This window comes from Castanea sativa, chromosome 3 (assembly GCF_040712315.1).
Source record: "Castanea sativa cultivar Marrone di Chiusa Pesio chromosome 3, ASM4071231v1".
NCBI lineage: Eukaryota > Viridiplantae > Streptophyta > Magnoliopsida > Fagales > Fagaceae > Castanea > Castanea sativa.
Window position 1 is genome coordinate 3,216,322 of NC_134015.1, and position 26,880 is coordinate 3,243,201.

Below are 26,880 nucleotides of genomic sequence, written 5' to 3' on the forward strand. Positions count from 1 at the left end.
TTAAAAAAAGAATTGTTTAAGGAGGGAAAAACATACTTTTCATTACCAAAGATTAGCCAAATCGGCTTGTAATACAAACTCAACATCTTGTAGAACCTCTTCCAAAAAAAACTCACAAATTTGAGGAAAATTTAGCGCATCTAGCTAAAGAGTGAGCCAATCCATTTCCTTAACCACATTGGTTGACTTGGGTGGCTAACCCTTTTTATTTATATAAGATAGGTGGCTAACTTTAAAAGATAGCAAATTCATCTTCTTTATTTATACTTATTTTAATATTTTGTGAGATTTATTGAATACCTAAAATTATAAAATTTTGAACTTTGTAAAGTAAAAAAAAAAAAATAAAGGTATAAATATTATTTTCATTCTTAAAATATAGGAGGTAAAAATATAATATACCTCCTATTTTCGTCACTAAAATGTAACATAATACATATTTTCTAGATGGAAAAATAGAACCTAAATTATAGTTTTGGATAAAAAAATGATATTATTTAGGTTATATTTTTTTTCTTGAAACTATATTTTTGTGCCTTAAACTTAACAAGTGTGGACTAAAGAATAAAATGTACAATATTTTAAATCTGTAAACGATGGATATAGAAAATTTTATATTTTAAGGACAAAGAATTGAATAAAGTTTTTTTTTTTTTGGGAAGATAAATTTTTTTTTAAGAGGTAGCTTCATCCCTAAGCTTCTGTTTAGATACCGTTTATTTTGCTGAAAACTGAAACTTATTACTGAAAATACTGTAACAAAATATTTTTTAAATAGCAAAATACTGTTCACATTGTACCGTGGGTCTTTGTTTTTCTTCATTTGTTTGCAATAGTTCCGTGTATCTCACGCTTAAAACGCGTAAACAGTACCTAACGCTGCAAAACGTATTACCCAAATGCAAGCTAAATCTCTTATTCAAGAAAAAGAAACCTTACCCCTTATTTTATTTTTGAGGGGAAACACAACAAGATATAATCTAATTAAGTACAATATTATCAAAATATAATACAACATTATTTTTAGAATATTTGGGTGGGAAAAAAAAATTGAACCGTTGACTTAACATTCCAATTGGTTTTTAAACGGCGACGTTTGAGCTCAATTCAAAACGCAGCGTTTCTTCCGTGGACTCGTGTGAGTCAAGCTTTTGAGCTTTGCAGTCTCTCTTTGGTCAAGCTTTGGGTCTCTCTCTCTCTCTCTCTCTCTCTCTCTCTCTCTGATGATTTTTATTTATATACACATTCACATTCAAAATTGGCTAAATTTTGATTTGGTGAAATTAGGGTTAGGGTTGGGGATTTTTGCTTTTGAGTGCTTTTCTGGAAGTAATGGATTTCGATTTCCAGAGTAACCGCGTTCAGGTTCTGCTCACCATCGTCGGTATCATCGCTCTCAGCATCACAGGTATTTTATGTGTGTGTGTGTGTGTGTTATGCTTATGCACCTGTTTGGGTGCTGAGAAAATGGGAGAAAGTTAAGGGGAATTGACTAAAGTTATGAACTTGGTATGTCATTGTGTGACATGGGTACTTCTTTGAAAGTTGTGTATATGCTTGTATGTATGGGTACTTCTGCAAAAGTTGCTTGCTTTCTTTGTTGTATTTTGTTATGCGCCTATTTGGTTGCTGAGAAAAAGAGAGAAAGTTAAGGGGAATTAACTAAAGTAAGGAACTTGGGATGTCATTGTGTTACATGGGTACTTCTTCAAAAGTTGTGTATATGTATGTATGTATGTATGTATGTATGCAAATTGCTTTCTTTGTTGTATTTTGTTATGAACCTATTTGGTTGCTGAGAAAATGGGAGAAAGTTAAGGGGAATTAACTAAAGTAAGGAACTTGGGATGACATTGTGTTACATGGGTACTTCTCCAAAATTGTGTATATGCATGCATGCATGCATGTATGTATGTATGTATGTATGTATGGGTGCTTCTGTAAAAATTTTCTTTCTTTGTTGTATTTTGTTTTGCACCTATTCGGTTGCTGAGAAAATGGGAGAAAGTTAAGGGGAGTTAACTAAAGTAAGGAACTTTTTTTTTTTTTTTTGTTGATAGTTAATAAAAGTTTTATTGATAAGAAAATTAAAATGTGTTTAAGATAGTAAACTCACTGCACTTGAAGCAAATGCATGGGTACTTCTCCAAAAGTTGTGTATATGCATGTATGTATGGGTGATTCTGCAAAAGTTGCTTGCTTCCTTTTTTGTATTTTGTTATGCACCTATTTGGTTGCTAAGAAAATGGGAGAAAGTGAAGTGAAATGACTAAAATAAGGAACTTGAGAAATCGTTGTGTTACATGGGTATTTCTGCAAAAGTTGTTTGCTTTCTTTGTTGTATTTTGTTATGCGCCCATTTGTTTGCTGAGAAAATGGGTACTTCTACAATAGTTTTGGGATATATATATAATGCTCTTATGATTTATTAATGGTAAGTTCTAAAAGTTCATAATTTTGGGTTTTGATTTCTTTGTTGTATTGTTGTGTCTTGAGTTGTGCACCTGTTTGGTTGCTGAGAAAATATGAGAAAATGAAGGGCAATAACTAAAGTAAGGAACTTGGGAAGTCATTGTGTTACATAGTTACTTCTTCAGAGTTGTATGATCAGAAATTTTATATATATATATAAAGTCTCTTATGGTTCAGAAGTTTTGTAAGTTGTAAAATTTCATAAATTTAGGTAATTCTGGCTCCTAGAATTTTTTTATTTATTTATTAAACCTTTTCTCACTATAGCTAGGCTGCTAGAGTTATTATTTATTAATAATGTTGTTTGTGGTCCATGTTGGAGCAGTTTTTCATAACTTTGGGGCTTGAACATTGAACTCTATAACTAGGCATTTGGCAGAGGGTTTTTTGTTGGTAAGTTTTGCAATTACCCAATGGATTTTGAATCTACAACCTCCCCATCTACTCTATTCTTAGGGACCCCTTCATAGTTTGTAGAAATGCTTTTGGACCACGTGTGTAACTAGAAAGTTTATACTCTATTACACCTAGGCATTGGGGAAAAGTCACCGTGGCCAAGGAAGATAGTGGCAACAACTATGACATTGTGTAAGAGTTTGCAAAATTCCTGGCTAATGGTTTTAAAGTTAGGCCCACTGGTCTGAAATGGTTTCGGCTAGTGATGTAGGCAGGAATCACCACCTAGGCACCTAGGCCTGCAAATGGATTGGATTTTAACCGGATTGAGGCTGACCCTAGTCTGGTTTATTAAGTGGAAAGTTAATTCCAATTTGAATTCCACTTAATGTCTTCATCTCCAAAAGCCTATTTGATTTGAATATCAGATTGGCTTATATATGCATATTTTATGTGACTATATATTACTTGTCATATCAATTTCTGGGACAAATTTGAACTCTAATTAAGTACATAGATCAAAACCTTCCTACTCTGACCATGAGGATTATGATTGGATTGGATTATAATCGAAATCTCATGCATTAATAGGCTTATAACCAACTGCAATGAAAGGCTTAATTATGAGCTTTGAAGGATATTAAGCTTTATTATTGTTGGAGGTGTATATGTATAAACTAGGGAGAAATGGTGAAAGATGGATCACAAACTATGCCAATAATTTGAGCTATGGTTGATGGTTATTACTTGATTTCAATTTTAAGACGCTACTCTGTTTTGGAAAGCATGGAAGATGCTACATACTTTATGCAGGCATGTATGTTGAGGAAAATGATTGAAAGAAAGTAAAGAATGAAGAAAAAATTCTGAATCTTTATTTCTTATGTTAGTTTGGCTTTCTGGTCTCAATCGGTGTGCATTGAGTAGGTATTCTTGGAGTGATGTTTATGTTTAGGAATAGAATGAGTTGTAGAGAGCTCAAGTTTGTGGGATAGAAATTTTGATTTTTCGATGAGGTCTTAAGCATCACAAGTCTCTTTCATCTTTTGGAGTTTAATAATAATCTCCCATTCTTGGACATGTGCTTATTGTGTGTGAGATTTTTCCATAGAATCACTCATGGCGTTTTCCCAACGCTGTTGGATGGCTACACTGTGGCACTTTATGTGGAGCCAATATATGTTTTCATCATTTTGGTATAACGTAGTGAGTGGTTATAAATTGTCATTTACTGAAAAAAAAAAAAAAACATGATTACATTGATTGTTCTACCATACAGTTGATTGTATACCAGCACCTCTGATCGTACTTCCATTTCATAATCTCTGGACAATAGGTTTGTTGGACTTTACTCTAGATGAGCTATTGCAATTTGAACATTTTTTGGATCCAACTGGTTTCGTTTTCCTTATCTTTCTGAATGAAGTAGCACCAGTTGTTACCAAAATCCTGTACATTTTCTTGTATACTTATTTTCCATTTAACTGTTTTGGGACAACCATGACCCTTCCCATATTTTCATCCCTTTAGGAATACTTCATGATGGTGTTTATTTTATATATATATAACTGAAGAAATTTTTAGTAAGTTCTTACATTTACTTTATGGTGACATATCTTTTGGCAAAGTAGGGGATTGTGAGGAAGATTTAAAGTTTTTTGAATCCTTATTGGCAATTTTTGTTTCTGGAAAGAGGGCCAAGCTGTCAACCAAAAGGTGTTTAACTAATAATTTTGAATAGAATATGTAGAAATGGTGTTTGATTGTATCTTTAAATTGGTTTTGTGATTTTATATTGTATATGTTTACGAATCTTCACTTGGTTGTTTTGTTATGCATTTCGTTCTAATAGAAATATACAAACTTTACCTTGCTTTTACTTTTTATAGCTGAAAAATGTCGGCAGCTGGTTGGGGAAGAGGCTTCATCTCAAAGTGGGAAGTTTACTTTCTTGAACTGTTTCGACATGGGCTCTGGAACTGTAGCATGTGGTGTGAAAGAGGGCGTGAAGCTGTACTTCTACAACTTTAGAGCTGCTCATGTTGAAAAAGCAAGGAATATTGCAGTTGAGAATGCCTTAGTTGACGCATTGTCACAGGGGTTGGCTGCTAAAGATGCAGCCAAACTAGCACAGAAAGAAGGGGCAAAGGCCGCAAAGTTGGCAACCCGGAAAGCCAAGCGCATTATAGGCCCCATTATCTCCTCTGGATGGGACTTTTTTGAAGCAATTTACTATGGTGGTACCATGACAGAAGGGTTCCTCAGAGGCACTGGAACATTGTTTGGCACTTATGCTGGTGGTTTTTTTGGAGAGCAAAGGTTTGGGAGGTTTGGCTATCTTGTGGGAAGTCAATTGGGCAGTTGGGTTGGAGGTAGGTTTGGACTTATGGTATATGATGTGGCTAATGGAGTGCATTACTGGCTTCAGCTTGTTCAAACTGCAGAAAGTATTCTTCGTGAAACACCGGCTTATGAAAAATTTGAATCTTCTGAGGATACAACTACTTATGAGGCTCCTCCTTCATATATGAGTTCTGAGGCATCTGAAGATTCCAATGCTTATGAAACTCCTGCTTATGAGAGCTCTGAATCATATGAAGATTCTGAATTTAGGTGAATACATTAGGTTACTTTTATGATTTTCTTTTTCTTGAAATTCTATTGATTATAGATACATTATAAGCTGTGTTATACTAACTTATTCAAAATTTGTGTATAAATCTACGAATAGTCACGTTCTACAACTGCATGTAGTCATACTTGATAAATGTCACCATAAAATTATGTGTGGGAGTTGATGGAAGGAGCATGAAGACAATTTATTTTTATTTTGAATTTAATTGTATTTTTATTATTGGTCCTTTGGATTTCATATTAGGTCTTGTTAGTTGCTTAGGTTATTAGTATTTTATTTTGTGCTATACCTATATTTAATTTTCTACGATCAATTCTTTTCATAATTCAATAATTGGGCTTATATATATATATAAATGAGTATTTTAGATATCATATGTGCAGGCTGTTATACTCTTACAAAGACAAGTTTATGATGAATAAAATTTTAATTGGAAAATTTTCAATGATCTGATGTTGAATTCATCTAAAGCAACTAAGCCTAGATGCTGAATTCCTAATATTTTTTTCCCTTTTATTTGACGGTGATTTAAAGCAAGTCTAGGTGATGATTCATGGGTAAATTCTCAGCCTGGGTGCTGAGAATTTGCGCTACATCAGTTTTGGTATTAGAGCTTGTTGTTCTACGCCGCGTAATTATTTAGTGGAAGATGCTTCATTAAGATCATACAGAGTAACAGAGGGAACTTCATTTAATGACGCCGAGTAATTATTTAGTGGATGATCTTCATTAAGATCATACAGAGTAACAGAGGGAACTTCATTTATATTAGCAATGGAGAGTTGTGACAAAAAAAAGAAAAAGAAAAATAGAGTTGGGTTTCAAGCTTAATTGGATAAATCATTTTATTTTCTGTAACAAAAATGGTGGGGAGGGATGTGTCGAACCTTACCTGGTTGTAGAGATGGTAGTGAAAAACCAATGCTTGTGAGGCTTATGTGGTAAGGGAGTCCATACACCCCCTCAAGTAGGCTGAGTCATAACCTGATTTTAGTTTAGTCCTAATCCAAGCACTGGCAGTTAAGACGGTAATTTTTTTTTTTTGATAGGTAATATAAGAATTATTATTGATGAAAATGGAAAAAGAAACATGCAATGTGTTCATGAGAATGAACACAGCAAAGAACAAAACAGAACACGACAGAACCAATCAAGAGACTAAACTAAGAGAAGAAAAAAAATCGAGCAATAGAAGAACATTCTATAAAACTCCAGCACCGAGACCAATAAAAAGACTTCTCTGGCATAGGCCTATTAACTCAACTAAAGATTTCTCAGAATCTTCAAAGGACCAACGATTACGCTCTATCCATACAGTCCACATCAAACATCCTGTAAAATTTCAAATATCTGAATTATGTTTCCCAAGCTAATGATTCCAACAAAATAATAATTCCACCATAGAGCTAGGCAAGACCCACTGAATATCAAAAGCCTGAAGCATAAAAACTCATAAAGAATTTGCCACATGACAGTGAATAAGGAGATGATCCACATATTCCCGCATTGGCACAGACAACACCAATTTGCCAAAGGATGACCTCTAATCATGAGATTATCCAATATAGAAATACGATCATGAGCTGCCATCCATGGAAAAAAAAGCCACTCTTTTGGGAATTTTTGCTTTCCAAAGGCCTTTCCAAGGGAAGATAGAGTTGGGAGTTGTTCTTAACTCATTGTAAAAGGAACGGATATCAAACTTACCATTTCCATTAAGACCCCAACACAAAAAATCACTGCCTACTCCTCGTGGAAGATGAGCTTGAATAAAATCAAAAAGATAAAAATAAGCAGCAAGCTCCCAGTCTTCGAAATCCCTATAAAATCTTAGGTTCCAAAATCTTACATCATCCCCCTCTTGATGACACACAACATTAGAAATACAAGCTTTCTTATTCATTGAAATCACATATAACTCAGGGTAGATGGTTTTAAGGGGATCAACCCCAACCCATCTACCATGCCAGAAATGAATCCAGGTACCATCACCCACAACAAAGGAAAAATGCTTAGGGAAGCTTTCCCACCCTTCATTAATACTTCGCCACAAACCACACTCATGAGTTCTACAAATTTTAGTACTCCAACCCCCTTGACCCTCCCCATATTGTATAAATCTATTTGTTTATCATAGGTGAGTTTGGTGTTTAGTCTTTGTACGTCAAATTGCTTATTTGTTGGTCCTTTGCTATATTGGGTTGGTTTTAGGAGGGAAGTATTCCCTCCCAAAACTTTCTCTCTCCTCTGTTAAGGGTTGTACTCAAGAAGGAAGAAAGACACCATTTGTTTATGGGGTTAGTGGCACACAAAAGGAATGTAGAATGCTGGTGAGTTAATAGCTTCACTGGTCTGAGCAATGATGGCTGAAGAGCTCATCTTGGATCATATAGAGATAGAGTTGTCCTCATGCCCCTCAAGAAAATTTTCATTATCAGATGGTAAAGTCTTTCTGAGCTGTTTCATGAAAAGAGCTGACGGCTTCTAATATCATTGGTGGGCTGAGGGGCTTCAACAATTGAGGAGTTAAACATCAGTTTCAAATTAGAAACTGATCACTGCTCAGGCTGTCATTGAATGTGAAATTGGGTTTCAAATTCATAATTTTTTTTTTGATTGATAGAGTTCAAGTAAAGACTGAAGACTGATAATGAAAGTTTTTTATATTTAACATACATTAAAGAGCAAAGTTTTGTGCACTAACGGAACACTAGAGTGATATGTGGTATACTGAATTGAACACGTGAGTGGCACATGATCATTTTTAAACATGTATTATGTCTATGTCACATACACTAGAATATTAGATGAATTAAGATGGCTTGTGTGTCACACACACTAGAATATGAGATGAATTAAGATGGCTTGTATATCTGCTTGTGGATACAAGTGAAATTATTCTTGAGCCTCCATAACTTAGGCCTAATGATATCAGATCTTCTGCCAATTTTGATTTGGATTTCTTAGAACACAACCGGCAACGGGTTCCATTTTTAGTCAATAAAGAAGAATTACACATTACACTAGCATGCTAGTTCTTTAATTTTGTCTACAACTCCAAAAAATGACAAGAAAATAGAGTTTTTCTGTTGGTTCATCAGGAAATTATGTTACCTGAAGACTTAATAGGGGGCCTGTAGATTTTGAGACTGCAAAGTGTAAGTGACCAATACCCATTTCTCTCAAAAAGATACCCAAATGACTTTGTTGAATCAACTAGAGAGAGATTTTAAGAAAACAGGCAGCAATGTAATTGCCCAATAGAGATATACTGCCTAATGATGCCCATTGGAATGGTTTTTTATGTTAGGGTTCTGTTAATGAGTTAAGGACTTATTTTAGGAAAGTTTTAAAAAAGTTATCTTAAGAAAGTTCAGATACTAATTTCATGAAAAATATAAAAAAAAATAGTAAAAAAGATTAGGTTTTTTTTTTTCTTTACCTATAAAATATTTCTAAAAATATTTTCTAAGTCATTGCTCTTAAGGTATCTATTAACTTTTTCCTTTATGTCATGGGTAATAACTTGAGAGCACTAATACCTACATAGGGTTTAATTCATATATCGTGATTTTGAATCTCCAACAAGAATGGGAAGGATATTGTATCTAAAAAATCAAAAGAATTTTCAAATTATGATGATCCTTTAATAAGAGGTGGATCAATCCCATTCATTTTTGAAATCATACATTTTCTTAAAATAATTAGTGATATCTATGTTCCAAAAAACATACTTTTTTAATAATATGTTTTATTTTTTAGTTTAGTTTTTGTTTAATAACAGTTCTTCACCCGCCCCAGTGAATTATATGGCTAGATACAGTTGATTCGAATTTGTGTTGAAAACTACATTTTTGAAATCCGACTTTTCAAGGAGTTTCATGTTAAATAATTTTAAGTTCATGGATTGATGTAAAACTGACCTTAAATAAAATATCTTTGTATGTAAGTTTGAAACATCTCTTCATCAAAAACAGAAACATCTCATGATCAAATAGTTTTCCAAATTGCATTATTGAGAAAAAAAGGGGGATGTCATTGGACATTTTGTTTTTGTTAGAATGGGACAGCAAAGTGATCGCGCACACAAAATAGAAGATAAAGGAGGAGCAAGGGGCCCAACTCTCGGGTCCCAAGGTTGATGACTTCTAGAGGTGTTGTCAAAGACTTGTGTACAGACTACAGGAGGCCCATCACTCTCAGGGGTAAGTGTGTGGCACATGGTATCGTGTGGTTGCCACACTCTCATTTTCCAAATGGCACAGTGAATTTGACTTTCATTGATAGCCAACGAATATGGTTAAATCAATATGGTCCCAATTTTGATTTTGATGGCTGTCCCAACACTCCTCCATCTATTTCTTGTAAAGGAAGAAAGCCTTTCCTTTACTACATTTTCTTTGGTACCATGGCATGAGCTTCAAACTTTGGAATACAAATTGCATTGGTGAAAGACTTTATGATAGGTTGAAAAAATAAATAAAATGAAAAAGTGCTAGATATGTTAAAACTTAAAAGTAACTTAAGGTTGACTATGAACCTAATAAAGTTAGGTAATACAATAGATCTCTATGAAATTTTTTATATATTAAAACGACATGATATAAATTTATAAGATCCGTTGCATGGTAATTATTCTTTACTATTAAGTTAAGATATTAATAAATTTCATTTTTGTGTAGTAGAAATTCAATTGCATGTCACTTATTCCCGATAAAAAATTTAACAAGTTAAGAGGAAGAACATTTCTTTAGGAAAGTGAAAAAGTGTCTTTTACAATGGCCAATGGTGTAAACTTACGGTGGGAATCATGGTGAACAAATAATGATTTGCTTTACGCATTTTCAACCATATATATGTCATTTTCCTTTGTTTCTAAACCCCACACTTTTGAAATTCGGCATCATTCAAAAAAGAAAACCCAACTTCAACGTCGAGTAGTCGCATTAGTCTTCTTTGTTGGTAGTGGAGTGGCAGGTAGCTTTCTAATTTATTCAAATTGGATGTATCATGCTTCTCTTTAACTACCATAACAAATATTGTCATAATTTACTAAAATATACTCTTAGGGTTTGTTTGGATGGAGATGGTGACAGAACTTGCAAGTTAGGCACCTTTTTTGACATGGAATGTGATATATTTGAATCATTGAATGCAGAGTTTTAAACGATAGCATCCATGATCAAACAAGCAGATACAAAAGATGCAAACAAGCCTCGTTTGCACTATGTTGGCATTACTTTCTTTGCATGTTTGGACAGAAAATTACACTTCAATTGATCAGATGCAAACAAACTAAGTAATGAGGTATCCAAATTTGGAAGTTGTTGCCAACAAGTCTAGCTAAGTTATTACCTTTTTTGGACAGAAAATTACACTTCAATTGATCAGATGCAAACAAACTGAGTAATGAGCTATCCAAATTGGAAGTTGTTGCCAACAAGTCAAGCTAAGTTATTACCTTTGAAACATACTTCCTAATTTGCACCCATCACATTAGTGTTTTTCTAATTTAAATGGAAATTTAATGTTAACTAGGTCGTAGTTAGCCTAAAAAAACGATCAATAACTTCTATATAGTTAATTCTAATACAGTAATAATTTAGGTGATGACAACGATTACTTGAATGACATTTGAATTTTTGATATCTTGTGGCCTATGCTTGGTACTTTTGTATTGACATCTTGTGAAATATCCGTTTGTTTTGTTGAAACTGAAAACTTATTGTTGAAAGTACTTTAAATAAGAGTAAAAGTTAGTTGAAATAGTATAATGAGACTCATAAATAGTACCAAAAAGTGTAGTGAGATTCATAAATAGTAGTAAAAATAAGTTGAATAGTGAAATAATTTTCATTTTTAAGTGGTATCCAAATGGAGGCTTAATGTCAACATCAATGATTTTCATTCATTTCCCTACTCTATTTGAATTATGGGAATTAGGTTATAAATTTTGATGAATTTGTTAAAAATATCAAGTCTATTGTCTAGATTCATTGTATTTAATCTTATTTGGAATGCAAACAGAATAATCATGTAAGCATAGTAGTTTTAATCTTACTTGAAATGTAAGTAAAGTAATCTTAATCATACTTGTAGTGCAGGTATAGTAATCCTATATATATATATATATATATTAGTTTATGATTTGACCTATTATAAATACTTTTCAATGGATTCATTGTAATAAAAGACCTAAATAATAAAGATTTAGCTATCAAATGCTTTCTAATGTAAAAGTAACCCTTTGAGGCTAAACCACGGTAATTTCTCCTACCTTCTTTTATTTTCTTCTTCGTAGTGTCTCATATACTTTTATTATGATGTCACAGTTATTTCTCGCCTTTCTAACATAGTATCATATTTCATCATTTCTAACATGGTATCAAAATTCAAAGGTAGTCTTCAATGGTCTCCTTTAATCCATACTACTTTAACCACTAGAGCCAAATGTAATACTTTCTAACAAGATGATTTTGGCGATTTCATCTATATTTAATGAACACATTTATCTTTCTTTTGCACCAGTCTAATATCTTTGCTCTAGTACATGTGTGTAATGTGTAGTTTAAAAATTCATTTTTTTCTTAACTACAACTGTATCTTTATCAATTTTCTGCTGATAAACTTTCACTAAAAGCTTAATCCAAACGCACCTCAACCCCCCTTCTCAATTTTCCATTTTATGTAGTTCTCGATCTATCTCTCTTATAGTTGCATTTTATTTCGAGTTGATAATATTGATCAAAGGTTCATTAACTTATTCTATTCTTTTTATTTTTTGGTAAGATTAACTTAATCTATTCAAAGTTTTAGAATAATCTCCAAAGGTAGAAAGTATCCAATTAATTGTTGTTCGCACTATCGAAAGACAATGATGATTTCTCATTTGAACCGTTGAAGTTGAAGGAAAAGGCTCAAAAAGGAATAAAACTAATATAATACACACTACTCTCTAAAAATTTTAGGAAGTTGAAGTTTGAAAAAAAAAAAAGAATCCTTAAGATATTGAAGTGTCAAAACTATGGAAGTCATGGACCTTCCAGCTTTTGAAAAGACAACTTCTCAGTGGCACAGATTTGTATGAACCCCACATTAATACTATGGTCCACATTGTATTCATATGTTTATATCATCACAGATTGATCATCATCTTATATTTTTGTTTCAAGACTGAATCATTGGTTTTAGAATAATATCTAAAGTTCTTATTTAGATATTCTATTTGGATAAAGGTGAGCCTTTAATTATTAAAAAAGTAAAAATAAAAGTGAGCATTTTGTAGCTTTAAACCTACAAGAATTCATGGCTAATAATATTAAATGAACATATCAAGAATAATAAAAGATAGTATGAAAGGAATCAAGGGATGGCGTGACATTAAGTGAGCAGCACACAAGGTACGTACGTAAGCTGTTTAGATTTATTTGTTAGTTTGAACAAGTGTTTTGTCATGCATGTAGCTATATATTTCTCCTTTTAGAAGTAGAAGGTTTGACATCAGTTGGATATACTCGTGTGAGCATTTTATATATATAGGACTTTTAATATAGCATTTTGAGGTCCAAATCTGTAAGCTTAAACTTTTAGATTAAGTTTCTATTTAGTAAATTAAATATTGTATACTTGGTAATCTCCCCCTTCAAGTGTAAGTTATTGCCCCTTCTCAAAAAAAAAAAAAAAAGTGTAAGTTATTGCCTCTCTCTCTTAATGGGTTTCAAGATTTTTCTATGGATCACAAACAAGTCTTAATAACTCATTTTTGTCTATGTGTTTTTTCCTTCTCTTGCATGTCATCCATGGGATCAAGTGTCAAACTCACATGCTCATCAATGGGAAACCTATATGCCATTCTTCATTTAGTACTATTGGCAACACTACAATGTTGATCTTTATTTCTCCAAGATCATTTGTGTGGACTTACCTTATGTGATGTATATTTATTGGGCTCTAAGTATATATATGTATCACGTTCTTACTCCAACTGCAAAAAAGACCTGTCCCTACGCCAACTATGAAAGAGATCTTGATAATCTAGGCAGGTCACTACTCACCACCATTAGCTTTAATACTATTTTTTGAGGAAATAAAACATTGGGGAGAGGTCATTTGAGGCCATAATATAACATTAGAACCATTATATTATATAGAGCTCTCAATTGACCCCTCTCTAACGTGTTATCTCTCCAATAATATTTTGTTAGGAATTTTCTTTTAAGGACACAAATTAAAGAATATTAAATGTTCAATGAATATATAGTTAAAAAATACAACAACAATAAATAAGTTTTAATCTCAACAAACTAATCAGGTTAGTTTTGGGGGTGGTAATTCGTGTTCGCGGGTTGGGTTCGTGCCATGTTGAGCCATGAGTATTCGGCTATATGGGTTGACCCAAATCCAACCTGTTTAGTAAATGGGCCAAAAATCTTCAACCCTAACACGACCTGTTTACTAAATAGATCGACCTAACATGATATATTTAGCCTGTTTAATTAACAAGTCATATAAATATCGATATAAACGACTCATTTAATAACCTATTTGATTAATAGGTCATGCTTGACTTGAATAACCTATTATAAATTCTTATATATCTAAAATTAAAATACAATTACAACCATATTAAGCAATAATAACAGAAGTTAATATCTTTATAAGCTAAATGGGTCAAACATGTTTACATGTTGAACTTGAATACAACTCGTTTATTAAACTAGTCAGTTGTGTTAACCAAAATATGACCCAAAATTGTTTTGCCACCCTTTAGCCTTGTTAGTTTATATACATTTCAGTCATTGTATTTCAACATATAAATATAATAGATTTCTTCTTCAAAAAAGAAAAAAAAAGGGCCAATTTACTGAAATTAACGAAATTAGTCTTTTCATCCTTTTGCTAAGTTTATCCAAAATCATTTTACCTGTTTATCCAAAACTGGACTGTTTGTCCCGATTATCAAGTAGTTTATCCAAAACTATTTGACCCGAAAGCTAATCCTTTTGCTAAGTTTATCCCAAAGTATAATCCAATAACAAATCAGTCTAGTTGAAGTTGCAGTCAGAAAATTATTACTTGGGGTGGCAATGGACCCAACTTCATGTCTTGGATAATAGGATAAGACAAGCTGGGTTTATGTTTTTATTTGGACAGCTAGTGTGAACTGAGTGATACCGATGATTAAAAATGCTAAAGAAAATCAATAAATGGTTGATTTCCTTGTCAAAGGAGACTTAATTATTTTATGATTCTTGAATGTTACAAGCAATGATGTAACTTGCAGCATAAATCTATTGGTGGGTTTGTAAAACATCAGAGATGAGAATTATAAAAGCGTGTGAAAAGAATGAGGAGTGAGGGAATCTTTTCTTAACAAGCTTTTATGTAAGGCTCAAATCTTGCCCCTCAAATATTTCTTCTTTTTTATTTTTTGACTTTTATTTTAATTTTTAATTTTTAATTCTTTTACTATACACGAGGAGGAGGGAGCAATATAAATTATCTATCCTATTTTTTATGTTCTATTAATTTTGATTTTTGAATGGATATGTATCTCTAAGACTTTTTTTTTTTGGCTAAAGTATTCGTTCATTAACTCAAACACAATGAGGCATGCAAGTCACATTACTAACCTCGGCTAGATCTCTAAGAATTCAATCCATATCTTAAACTAAATATTACAATCTAAAGATGTAAGGATAATAAAGTACCTAGTATAATATTATTTAAAATTTTAAATGACATAATACTTTATAGGCAGTTAGATCCAAATAAAATAAAATTTTGATTATGAAATACATGGATAAAAAGTAAAAACCAAAAAAATTGTAATATATATTGAAACTACTAATCATATTAAATAGGTTTAAGTTAGTACTTATATTGAAAAATTATAGTTTAACGATATTTTTCATCTTTTCGAGGATATAATTTTTTTTTTTTTTTGAGAGAGAAGTTGAGGATGTAAATCTAGTTTTCAACCTTTTTATTATTTCTTTTTTGAGAGGAATAGTTTTCAACGTGTTATAAGTATATACAAATTATAAATATAAGCTTCTATTATATAGTTTGCATTTTAAAAAAAGTAAATGAAAGAACTAATTAAATTATTAAAAACTATAACTACATTAAGGTACCATTAATTATTATATAAAACAATGAGCTTGATGCCCTAAATATTGTCGTTAGGATCAAAGTTTTTAACCCTAGTGTCGTATAGACACGTATATACTTCCAAAGTTTTTAAGGCATGAAACATGCGAGGTCTGTTGCTGCTATTGCACGAGCAAACTTTATTAAATATTTTGTATTTTTTTTTCTCTTTTTTTGGGATGACAAACAGATGAATGAGTTGATTACTTTATCTAATATATGAAAATTTCTATTTATCCTCTAGCAATGGAGTCTCTTTCTATGGTCTCGATTGGTTATTTGGTAAAAGATGCTAAAACGATTCTATAGGCTTTTAGGTTTATAAGTCTTTTTTTCTTCATATTCGTCGTGAAGGCAACTTTGTAACTCATAATTTTGTTAAAAATACTTTACATATTACAGGTTCTTTTGATAGAAAAAGTTCCACCACAACTTTCAACAGTGAGTCTATGTTATCAATGTTAATGTTTCAGTCTCATATCATAGAGGGCAGTTCATGTCTTCTTCTTTTTTTGAGATAATTTCAGCATGTTGCTAACCCCTATAGTTTAAATCTTTTTTTCTTAGACTTTATGCGTTTTATACATGGGAAGATATCAATTCAGTTATAAGGCCTTTAACAGAACAATCTAGGTTGAAAGGGAAGAGACATTTAAATAATTGCATAATTTATTTTAATTTTGCTTTAGATATTGTATGGCAATCACTTGCTACATGCATGCATAGTAAACTTACTTTTCGCATATCACATTTGGCTTTTGTTGAAATTAATATTATAATTGCCGGATTTGAAAATTGGGCAAGATAAGAACGTAGATGAAAGGTTTTTTTGTTTTTGTTTTTGTTTTCTGGATAGAGTAGATGAAGGTTTTATATGACTCAGACAGAGACAATTGCATCTTTATTATTGGTCTATGTATAACTAACGTACATATTTACTAACTTCGCATGTCAAATGCACTCAGTGGAAGCTGTATTGATTAATGATTTATTTAAAGCTTCATTGATTCTCCAAAAACAAAAGAAAAAAGATTGTAGCTTTATTATTGGTCTATGTATAACATATCGTGCATATATAAATAAAAAAGAAACAATTAACTTGAAATATAAAATTCTTGCTCAAATGTAGCTGCTTTAACAGCAATTGAAACAAAGTCTTACAAAAGATAAAGCAAAATTACTAACATGCATTCAAGAATATAAAAAAAAAAAATAGTGCACTTAAGTTAATAAAAATAATTAAATATTTTTAATTCACTCAATTAAGTAGCAAATTACCAATTTGGCCTAGTGGTAAGGGCTTGGGCCAAGATACCCCAAGGTATCAGTTAAAATAAAAAATTACGTAACAAATTTTTATTCTTAATTATTTTGTTTTTGACAATTTTCATTTCCTCTCTTTCTAATAAAATATCCTTCTTTTAAAGAAAATCTAATTTAATGTAATATAAAGGAAGTTTTTATTTTTTGGAGAGAGTTTTTCTTCTTTATCATTAAACCAAAACACCAATTAATTTTTGGTGTAGGCGGAGATTAAACTCCAAAATCTTTTATTCAACCATCAGAGATTTACTAGTTGAGACTTTACTAGTTGATTCCTTATTATATCATCATAAGTTCATAACACATATAAAGTAATATACATAGATCATAAGATAATTTTCTACAAAATATTTCAAAATACCATTGCATATCATGCGCGGACATCGGTTAGGGGACATCGGCTAGTAGACATAAAAAGCAAGAATTTCAGTCATAGTGTTCTGAGGTCTGTTGTTCCAACTACTTCCAAGAGGCGCATCCTTTAGGAGGAAAGAGATATGCTATTCATGTAGGGAAATACTAACAGATGTCCTTAGGACAACTATTAATAATCCATTTAAAGAAAGTTTTTATGGGAAAATAAAAAAAAGTAATTAATGTTTTGATAACTTTTTTCCATTTCTCATAAAAATTGTGTCAAAACTTTCCTAAAATGGATTGTTAACCATTGGCCTAAGGGCACCCGTTAGCATGACCCATTCATGTATTAATTGTCATGTATTTATTGAAAATTGAATTTATTTCCATGTATTAATTATCCATATATGATGCTAATTACTCATATAAAAGAAGTTATATGTTTTTTTTTTAATAAAAAAAGAATTTAAATGTTTGTTTTTATAGAATTTGAATGAGAAACAATTTAGTCTAAATAATATGACATTTAACCTTATGTTTAGTTGCTTCAACAAAGAAAATTATAGAATACACTGAAAGTATAATAAAATGTGTACTCTTCACTTGCATATGAATAAAGCGTTTTATGATGAATTTAATTATTGAGACTCACAATTATGTGAGAGTAAGTACGTATTTATTATACTCTTAAAATATTCTATAATTATACATTTGACAACAATTGAAACAAAAACAATCAAAAGTCAAAAGAAAATTTAATAACACATCCAATAAAAATATAAAATAATTTTATGTTTAAATAATTTGAAATAATTAAATATTTTTTAATTTACTAATGTAATATATTCATATTTTAAATTATCCAAACATGGGCACCACAAAGGAAGCCATTAGCACAAGGTTATCACTTGAACATTTTGTACAATGTAATTAAACAGAGTATCAATAGGGTAAATTAATTTATTTTCATATATTTATTATTTCAAAGGTTTTTTCATGTGCCCATTCCTTGAGAAGGAATGAGATTTCTATAAAAAAAAAAAATGCTAAAATTATTACAAGCATTACAAGTCTTATATATATAGTTTATGAATTGACGTGACAATGAATATAATTGATAGACTTCAACTACCTCATAAATAAATATTTGAATTCCCTTTTTTGAAACTTCTATTCATTTAACCTTCCACCTCATCAAGTATTTTGCATTTATGTCAATGTATTAATTAATTTTCATGTATTAATTGAAGTAAATACATTTTTTTCATGTATTAATTGTTCATAATTGGGCAATAATTGCTTATATAAAAATAATTTATATGGTTGTTTTTATAAAATTTATATAGAAAAAAATTTATTTGGAATACTTAATTATAATCAAGAATAAAAAATATAATTATAATTAAGCTTAAATTAGTGAAAATAAATTTTTTTTGAAGGGAATTAGTGAAAATAATTAAATATTTGTCAATTTAATTAAACAATTGGTTCATAGTTTTACTATCATTTCCTTCTAATAACATGTAATATAATTGAAGTTGATTCCCAAATTATTGCAGGCACATAATAAGTACTATACATGAGATATGATATTATTTCTTACAAAATATTTTATAATACTCGCACATCATGCAGGAAATCAACTAGTAGGTTAACTTGGCATGTCAAATGAACGAAATGAGTTTCTATCTTTACACATAAAATTTTATTTAGAAAAAAAAAAAAGGAAAGAAAGAAAATAATCAAAATATTCTATTAAAAATATGTTAGAACAAGGCAACCCTCTGTGCCATGTGGGGCCCAACAAGTGCCCATAAATAATGACCCCTTTGGAGATTGGAAGTTGTAACTAGCTCTTGAATTTTCTATCATCCAATTCAAAATACCCTTCCTTGGAGAGTCTGCCAATTACCTCATAGTGTCGACATGGGTTGCCAGGATGAGCCTTTGGTACAAAAAGTCTGGGAGTTGTATGAGCAAATCACAAGCCTTGAGAACCTCAAACCTTCCAAAGATGTCAACATGATCTTCACAAAACTTGTTCTCACATGCATGCCACCAAATCCAATTGATGTAACCAAGCTGTGCAAAAAGGTGCAAGAAATGAGGTCAAAGCTCATTAGGCTTTGTGGTGAGGCTGAGGGACATTTGGAGAGTCATTACTCTACCATTTTAGGCTCATATGAAAACCCACTTGACCATCTCAATATTTTTCCTTACTATTCTAATTACCTCAAGCTTAGCCTCCTTGAATTCAATATCCTTAGCCAACACTACACCCATGTCCCTAGCAAAATTGCCTTTGTGGGCTCAGGTCCCCTTCCTCTTACCTCAATTGTCTTGGCCTCCAAACACCTTACCCATACCACCTTTCACAACTATGATATTGACCCTTTAGCCAATTCACAGGCTATTGGCTTATTTTCATCTGATTCTGACTTATCCAAAAGAATGTTCTTCCATACCAATGATATAATGAATGTAACCAATGAATTAAAAGACTATGAAGTTGTTTTCTTGGCAGCTCTAGTTGGCATGGACAAAGAGGACAAGATTAAAGTCGTTGATCATTTGGCTAAGTACATGGCTCCAGGAGCTCTTTTGATGCTGAGAAGTGCACATGGGGCTCGCGCTTTTCTCTATCCAGTGATTGATCCTCGCGATCTTCGTGGATTCGAGTTTCTCTCAGTGTTTCATCCCACTGATGAGGTTGTTAACTCAGTTGTCATTGCACGTAAGTATGCAATGCCTCCACACTCACTTGAGAAAGGTCTTGGCCCCATTATACTGCCTAACAAGTGTGCTGAAATCCAAGCCTTCAATCACTTCAACCAAGGCAATATGATTGAGGAATTGGCCATTGAGGACAAAATCTCATAAACTCATTATTCATCTTTCTTTCTTCAAGATGTCTATCTATATATGTTGCTGCACATGGTAATCGAGTCATGAAAGTGCTCTTCTTTTTTTCTTTTTTCATTATGTTGGTGCATGTCTAACTTGTTTACCTCCTACAAAGATGTTTCTATTTTGTGTTCTGGCATCTTCTATTGTTGAAACGGAAGCTCTGATCGATACCAGTTTGTTGTGAGAAAGGGCTTCTAGAAAACATCTCCAAATAAGAAGGGTTCAACTCCAATCTGTGTTTCATTTATTAGTTTTCCATGTATTATCTAGAAAAAAAGTTCACATGCTATGGCAGCTAAAAAATGCATTTGTATGAAGAAAGAGTTTTACTTATTTGATTGTTATATATTCTTGCTTTCTCTAATTTCATAGTTCCTTGCTTTCGATTTGAAGACTTCTAAATAAGCGTACAAGTGCCTTGCACAATGTTTACTTTGACCTCAATTCTTTGGCCCCAATTAGTTAAGAAGAAAAGGTCTAATTCACCACTGTGTCTATGCTGACAATTGGCCTGAAAAGACATATTTAGCTGATATCATGCCTTTTATCTACATCTTCTCATTCTAGGTAATTCAATGTTACGTTTCTCTCCTTTGATGTCTAAATGAGGATAGCATATTTTGTGGTGATATCAGTGAGTGGAGGTTATCAGCGAAAGGAAAGTAGACACAAAGGCCAATTGAGAGAGACCCTTTTTTTGGTTGGGCTAGGCAATTATATCTTTTGAGTTATTGCAAGTGCAATAACATGTATCATTGTGCCCATCTTTTTCTGTTAATCCGATAGTAAGTTGTTTGTGAAACAACAGTGCTTTCTATTCATTTTTGAGTGTCAGTAGCTCCAAGAGGTGAATGGTTAATACTATTTGGTTAGTGTCCAAATTCTTACACCCTAAAACTAAAACTACAGGGACACATTCTATTTAACAAACTATTTTTATTTGCTGAGGAAAGCTATTTAACAAACTTGATATCAAGGTTCTGCCTGTTTTTGCGTATAATATGACCGAAGAATAAATTATACCAATTATTTTGGACTTGGCATGTTAGATTGTAACAGTGAAATTGAAGTAATACATGATAAATGAAAACTATGGAAACTTTAGTTTACTCTCAAGAAAACACTTAACAATAAAATTAGAAATATTTTGTTTTGAACTCAAGTCCAATCACTCTTGATGTCTCGATGCGTTGCCGTGTTTCAAAAGCTTAAGCTTTATCACTCAACATTTGCTAACACACATAAAATGATAATGCCTTTTAAGTATGGCAATTTAAGTTCTCCAATTAAATGCAACTATGTGACTACAATGACCAACACATTGCAAAATATGTTATCTTAATTCATTTATTAATGTAGACACATAATTGAATTTAATTAAATAACCTATTGTATAACACTAAATAACCATACCTAAGTTTTAATGTTTTATTTTTTTATTTTTGGGATTTTTGGTGATAAGTAGCCAGGTAATTCGCAGAAGTACAATTGCTGCACCATTGGGCTTTGAATTTCTGACCTTCATGTTTGCAAACTTTCACCTAACGATTGACTACCAGTTTAGTGGTCAAAAGACTCGTTTTTATAGACTCAAACTCATACCACCATGAGGTCCAAATCATAAGTAAAATTTGTAATAGCTGAAAAGGATCCTAAATACTTTTCTACAAGGAGGGCAAAAGAATAGCAACCTCACGTAGAAATTTTTTAAACATTACACATCCTCAAGATTTATCTGTGGTGCCCAGTGACCTAGTCAAAAAGCTTTTTTTTTTGGGTGCGTCCATAGCTCACTACGGGACATATGGTGAGTCTAAACTTAAAACTAGTACAGGGAATGGTTGTAATAATTGCATCAACTAATCTGTATCAAGTTCTAATTAAAAAAAAAAATACAAAAAAAGTTCTATTAACTTGGATTTGTATTCGAGAAAGGAGGCAAAAGTGTACATTTATTGTTTATCATTATGGTTTACTATTTGGCTACAAGTCACATCTAGTTTGCCAAGTCCCTCAATGAATTTAAGTGATTTAGAACTTTGAGAAATATTGGCCGTAGAAAGTTTAAAATTAATTTGACCAAGATATTAGAAAACTATAAGAAGAGTTTAGAGTGTCTATATTCTTTATAATTATTATTTTAATGAATATTTTATATATTAAAAAAAGCTCTTCTTTTTATTTTCCTTTTAATTTTTTTTAAATAGTCAATCGACATTAATAAAAGCATTATATCACATGGATATATATTGGATATTTTTTTTTAATTGAATATGTTTATAGTTCAAATTCTTCCTTACCCAACTATTACATTAAAATAATAATAATAATAAAACTGTTCAGATTTTGGCAAGTTGAACAAGGTTACAAAACTTTAATTCCAAAACTTTATGATGGACACCAAATTAAAAAAAAAAAAATCATATTAATTTTTTTTGAGATCATCTTTATAACAGAAAAAAAGTGTATATCCTGAAAAATGTATCTCTGTTTAGAACTAAAAATTGTCTCTGAGTTTACTCTATCATTTAATAATTATCCTAAAGATTTACCTCGAAATGGTCTAAAATAAGAGAATTATTTGTGCTTGTATATTATAGTAAAGTGCTCTAAGAGCTTAAGACATCGATCTTAATGACAAAATAATAATAATAATCATAATAATAAAGAATAGTAAGCCTCACTAGTGTGAATGTTCGCAATAACATTCCATAGAAGTTCTTGTTGCCAATGGGTGCAAAGATGTCGACATACTCTTTGTCAGTCTCCTCCATAACCTCATAGTGTCGACATAGGGTGCAAAGATGTCGACATACTCTTTGTACAACCTGTGCAGATTGCTTTTAAATATGGAGAGGCATTTCTTAAGTTGAAATGAAAACCCACTTGACCAAAATCTCAGTATTTTCCCTTGCTATTTCAGTTCTCTCAAGTTTTGCATCCTTGAACTTGAACTCACCATAACCTCATCTCAAATTCATTATGTTCTTCCATAATATAGTTATATAATGAATGTTATCCATTTGGCTAATTACATGGCTCCTGGATCTTTTTTTGATGCTCATGGGGGGTGGTTTTATTGATTCTTTTGTGATCTTCTTTGGTTGAGGTTCTTTTGGTGTTTCATTTTCGTCCCACTGATGATGAGGTTATTACTTCTTAACTCAGTTGTTACTTTGCCAAAATATTCAATGCCTTGGTCCCATGTTACTGCTTAGTGACAAGAGCTCTTAAATCCAAGGCTTCAGTGATCTCAACCATGGGAACATGTTTGAGGATCATGAACTGGCCATTGAAGTGCAACTCTCATCAATTATGTCTTTTTGTGATGCTCTCTACATGAGAATAGGGTCATGAAAATTACTTCTTTGATTTGTTCATGCATGTCTAACTTGTTCACCCACTCCAAAACATTTCTTTTTTTTTTTGGATCTTCTTGCTGCTATAATTTTATGACATAAAAAGGGTTCAATCTTTTTTTTTCACAAATTTTCTCTATCTGGTTAACTTAGTAATCTGTGCATCTAGAAAAAAGTTCACATGTACCATGACATCGTGCACATATATGCGTGCAAGCATGTTCTTTAGCTTGTTTCATCCTCTTGCTAAGGTCCTATTGTCAATTTTCATTGTCCCTTAAAAGAAAGGTTTTGTAAAAATTTTCCAACGCTTACATAGGCTTGACAGCTAAATTGGCATGCCTAGCAAGAAATTTATATTTTGACTTCCAATTTCAAGACTTTAATTAAGTTTAGAAGAAAGGGTCTATAATCCTCAATATGTCATCAGTGCTGACGCGTGGCTGGTCCAATTGTTTAGTTGATAGCATGCCCTCTATCTTTTATATTTTTCATTCGAATTCAATGTTTCTTTTATGTCATTTTGGATAACATGTCTTGTTGTCATAGTATTGCAAGAGAGAAGAGAGGGGTGGTGTTGGTGGTCCTTTTTGGTTGGCTTTTGCAGTCATGATTTCCCAGTTATTACTAGGGTAATCATAACTTGTATCATTGGCTTTCTATCTTCGTCTGTTAATATCTAAGTTATATGGGAAAGCAACAATTCTTGGTTGTCATGTTGTCCATCTGTGACTATATCCAAGAGTTGGATGGCACAAAGTGTAGAGTCCAAACTCTACCCCTACTGTTTTTTCCTATCACATTCAATCTGTAACATTGCTGTCAAAGAGAGGGGTGGTGGTGGTGGTTCTTTTTGGTTGGCTTTTGCAGTCATGATTTCCCAGTTATTACTAGGGTAATCATAACTTGTATCATTGGCTTTCTATCTTCGTCTGTTAATATCTAAGTTATATGGGAAAGCAACAATTCTTGGTTTCATGTTGTCCATCTGTGACTATATCCAAGAGATGGATGGCACAAAGTGTAGAGTCCAAACTCTACCCCTATTGTTTTTTCCTATCACATTCAATCTGTAACATTGCTGTCAAAAATCTTGAAGCTCCCATACTGAATGCATAGATTTTTTTTTTTTTTGGTTATAAGAAAATGTCCATTAATCGCAGTTTAATTTTCTAGGATGAATTGGAAGTAAAGAAGGGTTAGTGGTGGGGAAACATTAGAAAGTGCCATTCTTCTCTGAATCCATTATACACTTTCCTTCTTGAATTTAGAGATCCATCATTTTGGACATGCTAAGATTTTAGCGTCCACAATACAAGCTGGAGAGACCCCAATTCTTTATAACCGGTTAAGTAAGCCCTGCTGCCAGCTTCCTCCCAAACAAAAAGGGAAACAAAACGATGATAAGATAACAAAATAGAAACCTTAGGATGATTAATATTTAACAGACATTATTAAGTGCACGTATACACTTTCACTATTTCAAAGGCTTTAACAATATTGTATTCAATTTAAAAACAACCACATAATCTAAAGTTTGGTGATTCATACAAAGTTAGATCCACAATTTCTATATATATAATTACGTATGAAAGAAGTTAATCTTTTATGTGTGTATTCAATTAAAAAATAATCACATAATCTAAAGTTTGCTAAGTCAGACAAAGTCAGATTCACAATTTATACACATATAATTACGCATGAAAGAAGTTAATCTTCTATGCATATGATTAGGCCCACATATGCCTTTAAATAATGGACTTTTTTATATATTTTATTTATAAACGTCAATGTTATATAATCAAGAAGAAAGAGCACGGCAATCTACCTTAGAAGCATCTATGAGGACAACTGGTGTGTTTATTGAAACAAAAAGGACTGAACAATATTAATGGAGAGCTTTGTAATGACGTGAGCGACTGTATTACAAGACCCAATTAAAAAGACAATCGCTCTTGACCAAAATAAAAAGACAAGACCTAAGAGTACTAAATAATGGACCTTTTGAGGGCAATAGAATGTCTCTAAGTTAACCTTGAATGTTGTGTTTTTAATAATTACGAATGAATGATCTTCTCTTCGTATGATTGGGCCACAAATGCAGTTAAATAACGAACATGAACGAAGTTATTCTTTTGTGCGTAAAATTGGGCCCACAAATGCAATTGAATAATGGACCTTTCGAGGGCAATATATTGTCTCTAAGTTAGTCCTGAATGGTGTGTCTAACAAGACCATTCCCTGGAAAGGCTTGGTGTTGTTGTCTTGTTTGGAAGCCCTATTACCTCATGTCAACATGGGCTGGGCTTTTGGTGCAAAAAGTCTGTGAGTCGTATGACTAAACGAGCCTTGAGCCCTGCAAAGTTATCAACATGCTCTTAACCCAACTTGTGCTCATATATGCATGCCACTAAGTCCCACTGATGTAATCAAGTTGTGTAAAAGGGGTGCAAGAAAAGAGGTTTAAGCCTTTTGGAGAACCATTAAGTACTCTACCATCTTGGGCTCATATGAAAGTCCACTTGACCATCTCAATATTTTCCCTTACTATTCCAATTACCTCAAGCTTAGCCTCGAGTTCACCATCCTTAGCCAACACTACACCCATGTCCCCAAAAAAATTGCCTTTGTTGGCTCAGGTCCCCTTCCACTTACTTCAATTGTCCTGGCCTCCAATCACCTGACCAAGACCATCTCTCACAATTATGATCGTGAGCCTCTAGCCAACTCAAAGGCTGTTTACTTTGTTTCATCTAATCCTGACTTATCAAAACGAATGCTTTTCTATACCAAGGACATAACGAATGTTACAAACGCTTTCATGCTGCCCCGACTCCAAACTCGATGTTTGTTAACCAAGCAGGACATTATGAAATTGCTTTCTTGTCAGCTCTTGTATGTGGGCATAGACGAGGAGAGGAGAAGGTGCAAGTTGTCATCATTTGACCAAGTACATAGCTCTAGGAGCTCTTTTAATGCTCTGAGGAGTGCACATGGTGCTCGCGCTTTTCTCTATCCTGTTATTGTTCATTGTGAACTTCTAGGTTTTGAGCTTCTTGCTGTGTATCGTACGTACCATGGTCCCATGGATGAGGTTATTAACTCAATAATCATTGCGCGCAAATATTCAGAACCTATGCAGTTCTAGGCCCTATAACAATGTGTTTGAGATTTAACCCCTCAATCCCTTCAGCCAAGGTTCAGTGGACTATTGGACTGGATCATCCTATTGCTTTTCCTTCATGTATTATTCATTTGTTTACTACTTTCATGTATATA

General features: G+C 32.4%; 2 protein-coding genes and 1 pseudogene across 2 annotated transcripts; all 3 read left to right on the plus strand.

Annotated features, from left to right (window-relative positions):
• The first annotated feature begins 1,173 nt into the window (after positions 1-1,173).
• LOC142626886 (uncharacterized) lies at positions 1,174-5,728 on the plus strand. Its single transcript, XM_075800592.1, has 2 exons — positions 1,174-1,408; positions 4,758-5,728. Exons 1-2 carry the CDS (start codon positions 1,333-1,335, stop codon positions 5,483-5,485), a joined length of 804 nt encoding a protein of 267 aa, XP_075656707.1. The 5' UTR covers positions 1,174-1,332; the 3' UTR covers positions 5,486-5,728.
• Positions 5,729-19,186: 13,458 nt separating this feature from the next.
• Positions 19,187-20,606, plus strand: LOC142627111 (nicotianamine synthase-like). The gene has a single exon (XM_075800909.1). It carries the CDS (start codon positions 19,262-19,264, stop codon positions 20,213-20,215), a length of 954 nt encoding a protein of 317 aa, XP_075657024.1. The 5' UTR covers positions 19,187-19,261; the 3' UTR covers positions 20,216-20,606.
• A 4,864-nt stretch (positions 20,607-25,470) lies between these two features.
• LOC142629664 (nicotianamine synthase-like) lies at positions 25,471-26,869 on the plus strand (annotated as a pseudogene).
• The last annotated feature ends 11 nt before the right edge of the window (positions 26,870-26,880 follow it).

Bases quoted from the DNA above. Each gene is read 5' to 3' on its own strand.
- LOC142627111 (XM_075800909.1), top strand. From the start codon at position 19,262: ATGGGTTGCCAGGATGAGCCTTTGGTACAAAAAGTCTGGGAGTTGTAT.
- LOC142626886 (XM_075800592.1), top strand. From the start codon at position 1,333: ATGGATTTCGATTTCCAGAGTAACCGCGTTCAGGTTCTGCTCACCATC. The intron at 1,409-4,757 runs GTATTTTATGTG...TACTTTTTATAG, and splicing joins CATCGCTCTCAGCATCACAG to CTGAAAAATGTCGGCAGCTG.